Raw genomic sequence first — 16,531 nt, 5'->3', positions numbered from 1 at the left:
GCTCTACCTGCTCCTCCTTGCACAAAGGCGGAGGTAGCGGTCCTGCTGCTGGGTTGTTGCCCTGCTACGGTCTCCTCCACGTCTCCTGATGTACTGGCCTGTCTCCTGGTAGCGCCTCCATGCTCTGGACACTACGCTGACAGACACAGCAAACCTTCTTGCCACAGCTCGCATTGATGTGCCATCCTGGATGAGCTGCACTACCTGAGCCACTTGTGTGGGTTGTAGACTCCGTCTCATGCTACCACTAGAGTGAAAGCACCGCCAGCATTCAAAAGTGACCAAAACATCAGCCAGGAAGCATAGGAACTGAGAAGTGGTCTGTGGTCACCACCAGCAGAACCACTCCTTTATTGGGGGTGTCTTGCTAATTGCCTATAATTTCCACCTTTTGTCTATTCCATTTGCACAACAGCATGTGAAATTTATTGTCAATCAGTGTTGCTTCCTAAGTGGACATTTTGATTTCACAGAAGTGTGATTGACTTGGAGTTACATTGTTGTTTAAGTGTTCCCTTTATTTTTTTGAGCAGTGTATATATGTATTTTAATCCTAGCCCCCGTCCCCGCAGGATACCTTTTGGTAGGCCGTCACTGTAAACAAGAATTTGTTCTTAACTGACTTGTCTAGTTAAATAAAGGTTAATAAAAATAAAATAAATAAAACCTGAGCTCAATTTCTAGTGTCATAGCAAAGGGTCTAAATACTTACATTATTGTGTATAGATTGATGAGGGGGAAAATAATTAAAATAAAGTTCAGTTAAATAGAAAAACAACGACTGCGTGGCTTTACACGACACCAACCCCATCATCAAGTTTGCTGATGACACCAGGTTTATAGACCTAATAACCAATAATGACGAGTCAGCCTATAGGGAAGAGGTAAGTGAACTGGCATCTCCCTTAATGTCAGCAAAACAAAGGAGTTGATTGTTGACTCCAGGAAGCAGAGGAGTAACCATGTCTCGATCCACATCAATGGTACTGCAGTAGAGAGAGTCGACATCCACATCCCTGAGGACTTGAAATGGATCAACAACACACCACTCTTGTCAAGAGGGCGCAACAGCGTCTCTACTTCCTAAGGCGGCTAAAGAAAAAATTAATGATGTTTTCTCTAAATACTACCTCTGCACCATCGAGAGCGTCCTGACCGGTTACATCATGGCCTGGCCCTGGAATTGCTCCGTCCACAACCGCAAGGATCTCCAGAGGGTGGTGAAGAAGGCCCAGAACATCACTGGGACTGTGCTCCCACTCATCCAGAAGATCTACTCGAAACAGTGCCTGAAGAAGGACCGCAGCATCATCAAGGACCCCACACACACCAGCCACGAGCTGTTCACATCCTTACCCTCGGGCAGACGGTATCGGAACATGAGATCTGATAACAACGGAGCATGAGGTCTGATACCTTCTATCTACAAGCCATCAGACTAATGAACACGTGAATTGGAATGACCACGTGCACTGACTCTCCGCACTGACCCACACAGATATACACTCATCCACACACACACACACACACACACACATATAGATGCATGCTACACACACATCACAACTGCTGCTACCAAATTATTATTAGTATTGCTAAATATTGCACAATTTAAACACTTGCACCCCAATCCCCGCTTTCCCAAAACGCGTGTAAATACTGGACTATAAATTGAGCCATTTACTTTTTGTTCGTATTCTTATCGTTTATTATTTCTTATTGTTGTTGCATTGTTGAGAATGAACCTGCAAGTAAGCAGTTTGTTGGACGGTGTCTACCCTATGTATCCAGTACATACTACTAATAAAACTGAAAGGTACAAAGGAAGTACAGTACCTTACAGGGTACCACTACAGTGACAAGTGTTTGTACTCCTTTAAGAACAAATCTAAACCTTTTTTTCTGAGAGTGTGTGTGTTGTGTCTGAGAGAGATTATATTTATTTTGTAGATTTGCATGTGTAGGAGTGCTTGCTTGTGTGTGTGTGTGAGAGTGTATACACCGTGTTCAAATGACAGTGCATTAATGAATGTACCAACATGTGTGTACGGGTATTTATAGTGTGTGTAAGATATTGTGTAACTGTACTGTGTTTGTGCACATATGCGTGTGTGTTTGGGAAGAATACTCACATGCGGTCAGTCAGGGTCTGTGACTGTTATATCTGTGTAACCAGTCAATGTTTTATGTCACACAGGGGGAGACCAAGGTGCTGAAGCTGAAGAACCTGAGGCTGAAGGACTTTGCCAACTACACGTGCCAGGTGTCCGTTCACAACGTGTGTGAAATCCCTGATAGCTCTGTCACCTTTCTCCTCACCATCGGCACCAGTAAGTGACACATTTTCCTCGCTACCACTTTTCTACACCCCTCTTTCATTTTTTGGTGTGTGTTTTTAATGAAGAGACAAGGCGGTGTAGAAGGTCTGAAGTGAAGGCCTGAAGTGAGTAGAAGACAAAAGCAGCCGAGTTCGTCTGACTTGGGAAGTAGATAAAGGGCTTCATTGCCAAAATCCCAAACTATTTCTTTAACCACTAGACCACCCCACGCCACACCTCTCTCTACTTGAATCTCCTCTTTTCTCTGTGAATCCATCCCTCACTTGCTCATCCCTTGTCGCGCTATGAATCACTCCACCTCACTCTCCTCCCCCCTCCCATCTTTCATACACAGACACTCCATCTCGTCCTCCCTCATTCCCACTTCCCTCTTTCTCCATTTCTCATCTCTCACTCCCCCTCTCCATTTCCCTCCATCACCCTCTCTTTCAGCCTCGCACTTCATCTCTCCCCCTTCCTCTTAAATCACTCCATCTCCTCTTTCCTTCTGTCTCTAGCATTCCCTCACTCTCTCTATCTTTATTTTCTCTCCGTCCATTGACGTACATCTCTCACTCCCTTGCTCCTCTCTGTGTGTTACACTGTCTATCTGTCTTGTTATTCTCTCGCTGGGTGGCACATCTCAGGCCTTCACTTCAAATTGACCTGTCAGAGGACTCTGTTATCTCCCTTCACTCTGACCCGTCTCCACGGCAATGCCATGTTACCACCGGCAACGCTGTTGCTGTCGACAACGCTGTCAGTTCCACTGCAGCCTGCCTCCAAAGGCCACCAGCTCAACAAATGAAAGCCAGAATCCTATCTGAGCCCAATCTTCTTTTTTATTCCCTTTCTCAGATTCTCGCCTCATTTCAAATGTCATCCAGCAACCCCCCCCCCCCGCCTCCCTTTCAAAGAGTTTACATTTTTGGCTGTTTTAATGCAGCACATATATTTTTGGTAACAGTTTAATTGGATGTTCCATCTGTAGATGCTCTAAATACTTTCTACAGACAATCAGTAACATGTCAACTGCATTTGTGCTGACTTTCAACAAGAAAGTGTCTGTATGCTGTTGTGGTGCTCCTGAAAGGCTAAAGACATGCTGTGGAAATGCTGCTGATAGTCAAATAGTTTATTATTATTGAATATCTGTAGTTGGAAAGAATCCAACCCCTAGACTTTTTCCACATTTTGTTACAATACACCTTATTCTAAAATGGATGAAATAATTTTTACCCCTCATCAATCTACACACAATAATGTAAGTATTCAGACCCTTTGCTATGAGACTCAAAATTGAGCTCAGGTTTTTTTTATTTTTTATTAACCCTTATTTAACTAGGCAAGTCAGTTAAGAACACATTGTTATTTACAATGACGGCCCACCAAAAGACAAAAGCCTCCTGCGGGGACGGGGACTGGGATTAAAATAAAATATAAATATAAGACAAAACACACATCACGACAAGAGAGACAATACAACACTCCATAAAGAGAGACCTAAGACAACAACATAGCAAGGCAGCAACACAGCATGGTAGCAACATAACATGACAACAACACAACATGGTAGCAGCACAAAACATGGTACAAACATTAAATTGGGCACAGACAAGAGCACAAAGGGCAAGAAGGTAGAGACAACAATATACACTGCTCAAAAAAATAAAGGGAACACTTAAACAACACAATGTAACTCCAAGTCAATCACACTTCTGAAATCAAACTGTCCACTTAGGAAGCAACACTGATTGTCACGTTCCTTACCTTATTTCCTTTGTTTAGTCTTGTTTAGTTGGTCAGGACGTGAGCTGGGTGGGCATTCTATGTTATGTGTTTCTATGTTGGGTTCATTGTCAACTAGCCTGATATGGTTCTCAATCAGGGGCAGGTGTTTTACGTTTCCTCTGATTGAGAACCATATTAAGGTAGGCTGTTCTCACTGTTTGTTTGTGGGTGATTGTTGCTGTGTCTGTGTTTGTTCATCACACGGTACTGTTTCGTTTCGTTCGTTCGTTTGTTCCTGTTCGTGCGTTCATGTTTTTATGTGTTCTCAAGTTCAGGTCTGTTAACGTCGTTTATTGTTTTGTAGTTTGTTCAAGTGTTTTTTCGTCTTCGTTATTATTATTAAAATAAGTATGTATTCAAACCACGCTGCATTTTGGTCCGATCCTTGCTCCTCCTCAGACGAGGAGGAAGACGAGCGTTACACTGATTGACAATAAATTTCACATGCTGTTGTGCAAATGGAATAGACAACAGGTGGAAATTATAGGCAATTAGCAAGACACCCCCAATAAAGGAGTGGTTCTGCAGGTGGTGACCACAGACCACTTCTCAGTTCCTATGCTTCCTGGCTGATGTTTTGGTCACTTTTGAATGCTGGCGGTGCGTTCACTCTAGTGGTAGCATGAGACGGAGTCTACAACCCACACAAGTGGCTCAGGTAGTGCAGCTCATCCAGGATGGCACATCAATGCGAGCTGTGGCAAGAAGGTTTGCTGTGTCTGTCAGCGTAGTGTCCAGAGCATGGAGGCACTACCAGGAGACAGGCCAGTACATCAGGAGACGTGGAGGAGGCCGTAGGAGGGCAACAACCCAGCAGCAGGACCACTACCTCCGCCTTTGTGCAAGGAGGAGCAGGAGGAGCACTGCCTGAGCCCTGCAAAATGACCTCCAGCAGGCTCAAACGGTCAGAAACAGACTCCATGAGGGTGGTATGAGGGCCCGACGTCCACAGGTGGGGGTTGTGCTTACAGCCCAACACCGTGCAGGACGTTTGGCATTTGCCAGAGAACACTAAGATTGGCAAATTCGCCACTGGCGCCCTGTGCTCTTCACAGATGAAAGCAGGTTCACACTGAGCACGTGACAGACGTGACAGAGTCTGGAGACGCCGTGGAGAACGTTCTGCTGCCTGCAACATCCTCCAGCATGACCGGTTTGGCGGTGGGTCAGTCATGGTGTGGGGTGGCATTTCTTTGGGGGGCCGCACAGCCCTCCATGTGCTCGCCAGAGGTAGCCTGACTGCCATTAGGTACCGAGATGAGATCCTCAGACCCCTTGTGAGATCATATGCTGGTGCGGTTGGCCCTGGGTTCCTCCTAATGCAAGACAATGCTAGACCTCATGTGGCTGGAGTGTGTCAGCAGTTCCTGCAAGAGGAAGGCATTGATGCTATGGACTGGCCCGCCCGTTCCCCAGACCTGAATCCAATTGAGCACATCTGGGACATCATGTCTCGCTCCATCCACCAACGCCACGTTGCACCACAGACTGTCCAGGAGTTGGCGGATGCTTTAGTCCAGGTCTGGGAGGAGATCCCTCAGGAGACCATCCGCCACCTCATCAGGAGCATGCCCAGGCGTTGTAGGGAGGTCATACAGGCACGTGGAGGCCACACACACTATTGAGCCTCATTTTGACTTGTTTTAAGGACATTACATCAAAGTTGGATCAGCCTGTAGTGTGTGGTTTTCCACTTTAATTTTGAGTGTGACTCCAAATCCAGACCTCCATGGGTTGATAAATTTGATTTCCATTGATAATTTTTGTGTGATTTTGTTGTCAGCACATTCAACTATGTAAAGAAAAAAGTATTTAATAAGAATATTTCATTCATTCAGATCTAGGATGTGTTATTTTAGTGTTCCCTTTATTTTTTTGAGCAGTGTATAACGCAAAGCAGCCACAACAAGTGCATCCTGTTTCCATTGATCATCCTTTAGATGTTTCTACAACTTGATTGGACTCCACCTGTGGTAAATTAAATTGATTGGACATGATTTGGAAAGAAACACACCTGTCTATAAAAGGTCCCACAGTTGAGAGTGCATGTCAGAGCAAAAACCAAGCCATGAGGTCAAAGGAATTGTCCGACCAGCTACGAGACAGGATTGTGTCGAGGCACAGATCTGGGGAAGTTTAGCAAAAAAAATTCTGCGTCATTGAAGTTCCCCAAGAACACAGTGGCCTCTATCATTCTTAAATGGAAGAAGTTTGGAACCACTCTTCCTAGAGCTGGCCTCCCGGCCAAACTGAGCAACTGGGGGAGAAGGGCCCTGGTCGGGGAGGTGACCAAGAACCCGATGGTCACTCTGTCGGAGCTCCAGAGTTCCTCTGTGGAGATGGTAGAACCTTCTAGAAGGACAACCATCTCTGCAGCACTCCACCAATCAGGCTTTTTGGTAGAGTGGCCAGATGGAAGCGACTCCTCAGTAAAAGGCAGATGACAGCCCGCTTGGATTTTGCGAAAGGCACCTAAAGGACTCTCAGACCATGATAAACATGATTCTCTGGTCTGAAACCAATATATAACTCTTTAGACTAAATGTCAAGCGTCACGTCTGGAGGAAACCTGGCACCATCCCTTCGGTGAAGCATGGTAGTGGCAGCATCATGCTGTAGGGATGTTTTTCAGCGGCAGGTACTGGGAGACTAGTCAGGATCGACGAAAAGATGAACGACGCAAAGTACAGAGTGATCCCTGATGAAAACCTGCTCCAGAGCACTCAGGAGCTCAGACTGGGGCAAAGGTTCACCTTCTCTAACAGGACAACGACCTTAAGCACACAGCCAAGATAATGCAGGAGTGGCTTCGGGACACGTCTTTGTATGTCCTTGAGTGGCCCAGCCAGAGCCCGGACTTGAACCCAGTCGAACGTCTCCGGGGTCATGACTGTCCTGTGAGGATCAAATAGCTCAGATCAGGTTGGAAATGGTTGACAACAAGACACTCTCCCACCCACACAGGGGGGTGGGGGAGGGAACTGCCGGGTTTGACAGCTCACATTCGGTTATAAATTAAGCAAAAGGGAACTCTTTTTACCCTCCAGTTCTGGCCAAAGGAATGTCCTTTGTCTCCAGAGACTTTTGCCTGCCCAAAACTCTGACGTCCAAAAAGTGAATAGAAGAACGTGGGGAATGGTCAGTGGGGAACTTTGGAAAACAAATGTAATATTGGTTTTCATTTTGTTATATCATTAAAAACTGTATGGATGAAATACTGTAACTTGGAAAGTATATCCCATTTATCTGTCAAGTATCCATCCAATATGTTGTGCATATAATATGAACAATTATGCAAGTATTTTAGTTAAGATAGGAATGTGATTTTAGGAGGTATAAAATAATCTATCTCATATAAACTGTGCATAAATAAGTAGGCACGCCACGAGTGAGGTCGGGAAGCGTGTCAGATGGACGGAGCCATCCCATTTTGGCCAGAGTGCATAAAAAGCCTTGGTAACGAAATTAACATTAGACCAGGAAACGTGAGGCGAGAGCTACATCTTTGAAATGGTTGGAACTTTGAACCTCAACACGAGGTGAAGAAATAAACTCACCTTCCTCTAGACCAGAGAGAGAAGGCGAGCTGCAGCTCATAATGGTCTGAATCCTGAATATCAACACGAGGAGGAAGAGGCGAGAAGCTCACCTCTCAGACAATCACTGAGACAGCTGATTAGCTGTCCTAAGTCAGATATCGAGGAAAGCTAATCTAAGAAGGACCATCATACTACGCTTCAAACTGTCCCATCCTATCACAAGTATCAAATCACCGTATTCTCCAACTATCATCACCAATGGTACTCGTCAACACGGCTGGCTGTCTTCAAGCGTGAACAACAGTAGAAGAGACGGGTCCTGACCCTTACAAGCCTGCCGCTGAAAGGCCAACCCACTTCCTTCCTAAGAAGGCCTGGTTCCGACAGAGATAAACAGTGGATAAAGGCACTCACAAGTAAATACATTCACGATTTCTCATTCCAAATGGGCGGCATTTCGTGTGCAAAGTATGATTAATGCGTTATAGAATGTATCCATGATAAGAGTCCCTTTTTCCTATCTCGCTCTCTTTCCCCCCTCTCCATCTCTGTGTAATAAGCTGTCCTCTTGTCAGTCCACTAGGGACTTTATTCTCATATATTATGTCTTGTTTTCTCATTTTAGTTAGCTAGTGAATAAATAATTAAACCAATTGGTGTAGTACTGAATCATGAGTATGGCTGGGGTTTTTGCAGATGCACGAGGTTACGGCTGTTCAGAATGATGATATAAGAGGTAATGATTAATAATAGGATGACTGTTTATCGATTAAATAGATATATACCTTATAGAGTTTAATTAACTTGTTTGGGATAGGGGGCAGCATTTTCACTTTTGGATGAATAGCGTGCCCAGAGTGAACTGCCTCCTACTCAGTCCCAGATGCTAATATATGCATATTATTATTAGTATTTGATAGAAAACACTCTGAAGTTTCTAAAACTGTTTGAATGATGTCGTGAGTATAACAGAACTCATATGGCAGGCAAAAACCTGAGAAAAAATCCAAACAGGAAGTGGGAAATCTGAGGTTTGTAGTTTTTGAACTCACCCCTATCGAATACACAGTGGGGTATTGGTTATTTTTATCACTTCCTAAGGCTTCCACTAGATGTCAACCGTCTTTAGAACGTTGTTTCAGGCTGCTCATGTGAAAGGGGGCCGGATGGGAGCTGTTTGACTAAGGGGTCTGCCTACAGCCTCGTTCTCAGTCACGCACTTTGACTTGAGAGGTAGCTCTCGTTCCATTGCTTTTCTACAGACAATGGAATTCTCCGGTTGGAACATTATTGAACTTTTATGATAAAAACATCCTAAAGATTGATTCTATACTTAGTTTGACAAGTTTCTTCGACCTGTAATATAACTTTTTGAACGTTTCGTCCGAATGAACCAAATCACGCTTTTGGATTTGTTTACCAAACGCCCTAACAAAAGAAGCTATTGGACATAAATGGACATAAATGATGGACATTATCGAACAAAACAAGCATTTATTGTGGAACTGCGATTCCTGGGAGTGCATTCTGATGAAGATCATCAAAGGTAAGTGAATATTTATAATGCTATTTATGAATAATGTTGACTACCCAACATGGCGGATATTTCTCTGGCTGGTTTGGGCTCTGAGCGCCGTTCTCAGATTATGCTTTTTCCGTAAAGTTTTTGGGAAATCTGACACAGCGGTTGCATTAAGGAGAAGTGTATCTAAAGTTCCATGTATAATAGTTGTATTTTCATCAACATTTATTATGAGTATTTCTGTGAATTCATGTGGCTCTCTGCAATATCACTGCATGTTTTGGAACTACTGAACGTAACACGCCAATATAAAATAAGATTTTTGGATATAAATATGAACTTTACCGAACAAAACATACATGTATATTGTAAAATGATGTCCTATGAGTGTCATCTGATGAAGATCATCAAAGGTTAGTGACTAATTTTATCTCTATTTGTGCTTTTTGTGACTCCTCTCTTTGGCGGGAAAATTGGCTGGGTTTTTCTGTGACTTGGTGGTGACCTAACATACCTTAAGGGAAGTCTGGGACGGGAGCCGTATGGTTAGTGAAGAAAGTCCCATTGCAAATGTACGGTCCCTTACCTGACGTCTTATTACGTCGCAGAAAATCGCGGACGGCGTCGGGCCGTGGGCGGCGGAGAGCTCTTTCAGGAAGTCACTCAAAAAAACGTTTCGGAATTTCGGTTTCCGTTTTATAAAAATGACAAATTTTTGACTTTTTTCTGCATTCTCGAAAATTCCCACAAGAGGGAAAATAAATCATATTGCAGGCGCACGAACACGTGGCAAACGAGCGCGGCCTTTTCTCCTAAACTGAAAATATTTCGAAGACGAAACTCGGCGAGCGTAGGTTAGGAGTAATGGGCAGTTGGCCCCGAACGAGATGGCGTCGAGACCTCGGCGCTTTTTGAGTTATGGCCATTTTTCTGGGATTAAAGGGTTAAAACGCAAGTAGGGTGCTAATTTGACCGCTTCATGTCAAAGTACATAAGCATACGGTGTCAGGAAAAAAAGAACCAGCCATTTATCTATCGTAATTTAAGAGAAATCGTACATTGACCGTTTGGTGATGTTCACAAAGAGGATTTTTTTTTTCAAAAAAATCACAGATCCAGTTGCAGTGTGTTCCGACGTACATTTTTAAAGTGGGTCTCGAAGCTCTGCGAGAATCCTGTGATTTTATATGATTTTATGAAATAACACACACTCCTTTAACCCTCTTTAAATAAGTCCGCTCTTAACATAAAGACTTAAAACTCAATATTATATAAGAGTCTACACAGAGGAGGGTATGTGTTCACTCTCAGCTTCCTATGTCAACTGGAAGTACCTTAAATGGTGCCATAGGGTCAGGTTTGAAGGGTAATAAAGGTCAGATCTTTTCAAAACTTCACTTGTGTGATTAGACAACCCTCATGAACTGTAATATGTCATTTTTCCAAACAGATGTCAAAGAAAAGCTCTCTCACACAAACGCACAGACACAAAAAGGAAGGATGGAGTGAAAAAGTACGGTGCTTAAAGAAACACAAAGCCCACAATGGCATTAGTATTATCTCTAGGCCGTGCCGAGTTCAACGAGATGCCCCGCTTGACCGTAGCTCGCTCGATCTGAGCGCAGCGACCGTTACAAGAGAACGGACACAAATGACCTTTTGACCTCAATGCCAATTTCATTTGCTTTTGGGACACAGAGAGAGAACCGTTAAGGTTAGAAACACAATTTCACCTCAGGAGTGTTCTTAAGGTCCTCCCGATCTGTGCAAGCCTAACCCTGACCTTGTGGCATTAACCCTTCACAGTTAAAAGAAGGTGTTTACATCAAATAGTTTAAAATGAAATGTCTCCCCATTGGAATACATTGACTGCACCTCTAAATTCAACCTAAAGCCTATGTGGGTTATGATTGTCTTATGGACCTGTCTTTGATGTCAGTCCATCAGGCCACCATGAGGTCTACCTGTGTCGATTCTAAGCTTCCTGGAGCAACCGGAAGTGGTTAAATCACCCTAAAAGTGTTTGCCATACCCAACATGCAGTTTGAGAGAAATAGTGCATTCAACCCTATGTAAATCAGTCAATTTTTAACATACAGACTTAAAACTCAGGATTCTGTAACAACATACTCCAGTGATGATATGTGTTTTTTTTCAGCTTCCTGTGCCAACCGGAAGTGCCATAATTCGTGTCAAATGGGCTGTTTCAAAGGGTTAAAAATGTCAAATCTTTCCAAAACTTCATATATGTGAATAGACAACTTTCCTGAACTGTAAATCAGTCATTCATCCCATCAGATTTCAAAAAAATAAAAATACACACCCACACAGAAATGATGGAGGGACACTCTGAGGGGCTAAGAGGCAGACAGTGCCTGCAGTAGTTACTTTTGTTCCAACTTTTAAAGAACCGTCAGACCTAGAGTTCTGAAAATTTACAAACCTGTTCTAGACCTCAGGTCGATTGTGCACAGTGAATTATATGACTCTAGAAGGTTCTCGGATCGATAAAAAGCCTCGTGTATTTGCCATGTTTTCAATTCATTTGACCTCAACGAAACGGACGACCTTTAGAAAAGTCCCAGAGTCTCAAGACTAGGTGCGTTGAAACCGGCTCGGCCCATAAAGACAGACCCCAACGAGCCTGTTTGATTGCTCATTCAAGGACCCCGTAGCAAGGCAATGAAAAAAGTGGAATTTCAGCACCAATTAGGGTTTTGCTCGGGCACCGAATGACCTATCGAGCCGAAACTTGGGATTCGAGGTCGCTTCACATAGGGCTAAACATAATGTGTGAACTGGACCCGCAGCTAGAACATAACTACGTATTATTTGTTTTATTATGGTTTAAATGGAAGGCGCTGTGAATTTTGGGCCTGCTCTGAAATATGTTATAGTTGGCATCTAAAGGAGTTGGAAAAAGTGAGTTTGGAGTCAGATGGTATCAGTTTGGTGTCTGAAAATATCTATTTGACTGATGGACACTGACTTGCTCGTTGACTTTTGTACATTTGCAATATGTTTCAACGGGGAGGTACCATGAGGAAAAAGCGACATGATGAAATTTCACGAAACGAGCGATGGAGAGGAACCACTATCACTGCCCGGCCATCCTGAGGTCATCAGACCGTTGACTTTTGCATTTCTAAAGTATTTAAGAGAATGTACGTTACATTTGCAATATGATTCAACATCACATCATATTGCAAATGCACGTTAGATTTGCAATATGATGTGATGTTGAATCATATTGCAAATGTAACGTGCATTCTTTAAATACTTTAGAAATACAAAAGTCAACGTCCTGATGACCTCAGGATGGCCGGGCAGTGATAGTGGTTCCTCTCCATCGCTCGTTGCGTGAAATTTCATCATGTCGATTTTGGTGATGGTACCCCCGCGTTGAAACATATTGCAAATGTACAAAAGTCGACTAGCAAGTCAACTAGCAAGTGTCAACAAAAGTCAACTAGCAAGTGTCCATCAGTCAATTGGATATTTTCAGACACCAAACTGATACCATCTGACTCCAAACTCACTTTTTACAACTCCTTTAGAAGCCAACTATCACATATTTCAGAGCAGGCCCAAAATTCACAGCGCCTTCCATGAATGCACCAAAATAGCATTCTGAAATCACCACTAAAATGACATCGCCATATTCTCCAGGCCGTGCCGAGTTCAACGGGATGCCCCGCTTGACCGTAGCTCGCTCGGTCTGAGCGCAGCGACCGTTACAAGAGAACGGACACGAATGACCTTTTGACCTCAATGTCAATTTCATTTGCTTTTGGGAGACAGAGAGAGAACCGTTAAGGTTAGAAGCACAATTTCACCTCAGGAACAATCCTAAGGTCCTCCCGATCTGTGCAAGCCTAACCTTGACCTTGTGGCATTAACCCTTCACAGTTAAAAGAAGGCGTTTACATCAAACATTTTACAATGACATTTCGCCCCATAGGAATACATTGACTGCTCCTCTAAATTCAACCTGAAGCCTATGTGGGTTATGAATGTCTTATGAACCTGTCTTTGATAACAATCCATCAGGCTACTATGAGGTCTACCTGTGTTGATTTTAAGCTACCTGGAGCAACCGGAAGTGGTTAAAATCACCCTAAAAAGTGTCAAGATATACATGACTTGCAATTTTGAAAATCACTGCATTCAACCCTATGTAGATCAGTCAATTCTTAACGTATAGACTTAAAACTCAGGATTCTGTAACAGCATACCCCAGTCAAGATATGTGTTTACCTATAGCTTCCTGTGCCAACCGGAAGTGCCTTAAAATGGTGTCATGGTGCTGTTTCGAAGGGTTAAAAAGGTCAGAACTTTTCAAAACTTCATTTGTGTGATTAGACAAGCCTCATGAACTGTAAATCAGTCATTTCTCTAAGCAGATGTCAAAGGAAAGCTCTCTCTCACACAAAAACACACACACAAAGCAATGATGGAGTGAAAAAGTACGGTGCTTAAAGACACACAAAGCCGGCAATGGCATTCCCATTATCCCTAGGCCGTGCCGAGTTCAACGAGATGCCCCGCTTGACCGTAGCTCACTCGGTCTGAGAGCAGCGACCGTTACAAGAGAACGGACACGAATGACCTTTTGACCTCAATGTCAATTTTATTTGCTTTTGGGAGACAGAGAGAGAACCGTTAAGGTTAGAAACACAATTTCACCTCAGGAATGTTCTTAAGGTCCTCCCGATCTGTGCAAGCCTAACTTTGACCTTGTGGCATTAACCCTTCACAGTTAAAAGAAGGTGTTTACATCAAACAGTTTACAATGACATTTCGCCCCATAGGAATACATTGACTGCTCCCCTAAATTCAACCTGAAGCCTATGTGGGTTATGAATGTCTTATGAACCTGTCTTTGATGACAGTCCATTAGGCCACCATGAGGTCTACCTGTGTCGATTCTAAGCTTCCTGGAGCAACCGGAAGTGGTTAAAATCACCCTAAAAGTGTTTGCAATAAGCACCCTGTAATTTGAGAGAAATAGTGCATTCAGCCCTATGTAAATCAGTCAATTTTTAACATATAGACTTAAAACTCAGGATTCTGTAACAGCATACTCCAGTGAGTATATGTCTTTACTTTCAGCTTCCTGTGCCAACCGGAAGTGCCATAATTGGTGTCAAATGGGCTGTTTTGAAGGGTTAAAAATGTCAAATCTTTCCAAAACTTCATAATTGTGATTAGGCTACCCTCCTGAACTGTAAATCAGTCATTAGTCCCATCAGATTTCAAAGAAAAATTTACACACCCAAACAGAAATGATGGAGGGACACACTGAGGGGCTAAGAGGCAGACAGTGCCTGTGGTAGTTACTTTTGTTCCAACTTTTAAAGAACCGTCAGACCTAGAGTTCTGAAAATTTACAAACCTGTTCTAGACCTCAGGTTGATTGTGCACGGTGAGTTATGTGGCTCTAGAAGGTTCTCAGACCGATAAACAGCCTCGTGTATTTGCTATGTTTTCAATTCATTTTCAGCTCAACGAAACGGACGACATTTAGAAAAGTCCCAGAGTCTCAAGACTAGGTGCATTGAAACCGGCTCGGTCCATAGAGACAGACCCCAACGAGCCTGTTTGATTGCTCATTCAAGCACCCCGTAGCAAGGCAATGAAAAAAGTGGATTTTCAGCACCAATTAAGGTATTGCTCGGGCACCGAATGACCTATCGAGCCGAAACTTGGGATTCGAGGTCGCCTCACATAGGGCTAAACATAATGTGAGAACTGGACCCGCAGCTAGAACATAACTACGTATTATTTGTTTTATTATGGTTTAAATGGAAGGCGCTGTGAATTTTGGGCCTGCTCTGAAATATGTTATAGTTGGCTTCTAAAGGAGTTGGAAAAAGTGAGTTTGGTGTCAGATGGTATCAGTTTGGTGTCTGACAATATCCAATTAACTGATGGACACTGACTTGCTAGTTGACTTTTGTGCATTTGCAATATGTTTCAACGGGGGGGTACCATCACCAAAATCGTCATGATGAAATTTCCACGCAACGAGCGATGGAGAGGAACCACTAACACTGCCCGGCCATCCTGAGGTCATCAGGACGTTCAATTTTGTATTTCTAAAGTATTTAAAGAATGCACGTTACATTTGCAATATGATTCAACACATCATATTGCAAATGTAACACTGTGTGTTATGTTTGCAATATGATTCAACACATCATATTACAAATGTAACACTGTGTGTTATGTTTGCAATATGATTCAACACATCATATTACAAATGTAACACTGTGTGTTATGTTTGCAATATGATTCAACACATCATATTGCAAATGTAACACTGTGTGTTATGTTTGCAATATGATTCAACACATCATATTGCAAATATAACAGTGTGTGTTTGCAATATGATTCAACAGTGTGTTATGTTTGCAATATGATGTGATGTTTTTCACTGTTGAATCATATGCAAATGTAACGTGCATTCTTTAAATAAACCCTATGTGGGTTATGAATGTCTTATGAACCTGTCTTCAATGACAATCCATCAAGCCACTATGAGGTCTACCTGTGTTGATTCTAAGCTTCCTGGAGCAACCGGAAGTGATAAAATCACCCTAAAAGTGTTTTACCCAACCAGCAGTTTGTGATATATAGTGCATTCAACCCTGTGTAAATCAGTCAGTTCTTAACGTATAGACTTAAAACTCAGGATTCTGTAAAAGCATACCCCGATCAGGATAGGTGTTTACTTATAGCTTCCTGTGCCAACCGGAAGTGCCTTAAAATGGGGTCATAGGTGCTGTTTCAAAGGGTTAAAAAAGTCAGATCTTTCCAAAACTTTAAGTGTGTGATTAGGCAACCCTCATGAAGTGTAAATCAGTCATTTCTCTAATCAGATGTCAAAGAAAAGCTCACACACACACACACAGACACACACAGCAAGGATGGAATGAAAAAGTATGGTGCTTAAAGACACACAGAGCCTTAAATGCTTTTAGGGGGGATCCAGACTTCCATACCCGCTCTGGGAGCACTATACTACGGGCAAAAATCAATGGGTGCTGGCCTGAGTGATTTATGGAGGTTTTCAAAAAAAGTCAAAAAATATTCTGTTTCATGTTTTGGGTTACCACACACGATTTTCAATACAGTTTTAAATGCTTCATTTTGGCCTTTAAAAAAAAAAAGTTATTTTCGACTATGAAGGGGGTGATACGTTTTTTCCAAATTTTTGACATTTTTTACTTCCTATGAAATCACATTCCAAATGCACAAAACATATTCCTTAAGTACAAGTAAACATTTATAAAAAATTATGATAATAAAATGTGACTAAAGTACTTTCATACAGTTCTTACACATGTGTAATTGACATA

The 16,531-nt window shown here is 42.7% G+C and overlaps 1 protein-coding gene across 1 annotated transcript in view; it reads left to right on the top strand.

Moving 5' to 3' along the window:
• Window positions 1-16,531, top strand: part of LOC120023365 (MAM domain-containing glycosylphosphatidylinositol anchor protein 1-like) — a 246,431-nt gene that overhangs the window by 74,879 nt on the left and 155,021 nt on the right. The window contains exon 5 of the mRNA XM_038967372.1: window positions 2,198-2,330. Within this exon, the coding sequence (XP_038823300.1) occupies window positions 2,198-2,330 (133 nt within the window). The remainder of the gene's footprint in view (window positions 1-2,197; window positions 2,331-16,531) is intronic.

Source organism: Salvelinus namaycush, chromosome 28 (genome assembly GCF_016432855.1).
Source record: "Salvelinus namaycush isolate Seneca chromosome 28, SaNama_1.0, whole genome shotgun sequence".
Lineage (NCBI taxonomy): Eukaryota > Metazoa > Chordata > Actinopteri > Salmoniformes > Salmonidae > Salvelinus > Salvelinus namaycush.
The sequence above is the reverse complement of the archived record's forward strand: the minus strand, read 5'-3'. Positions and strand labels throughout refer to the sequence as shown.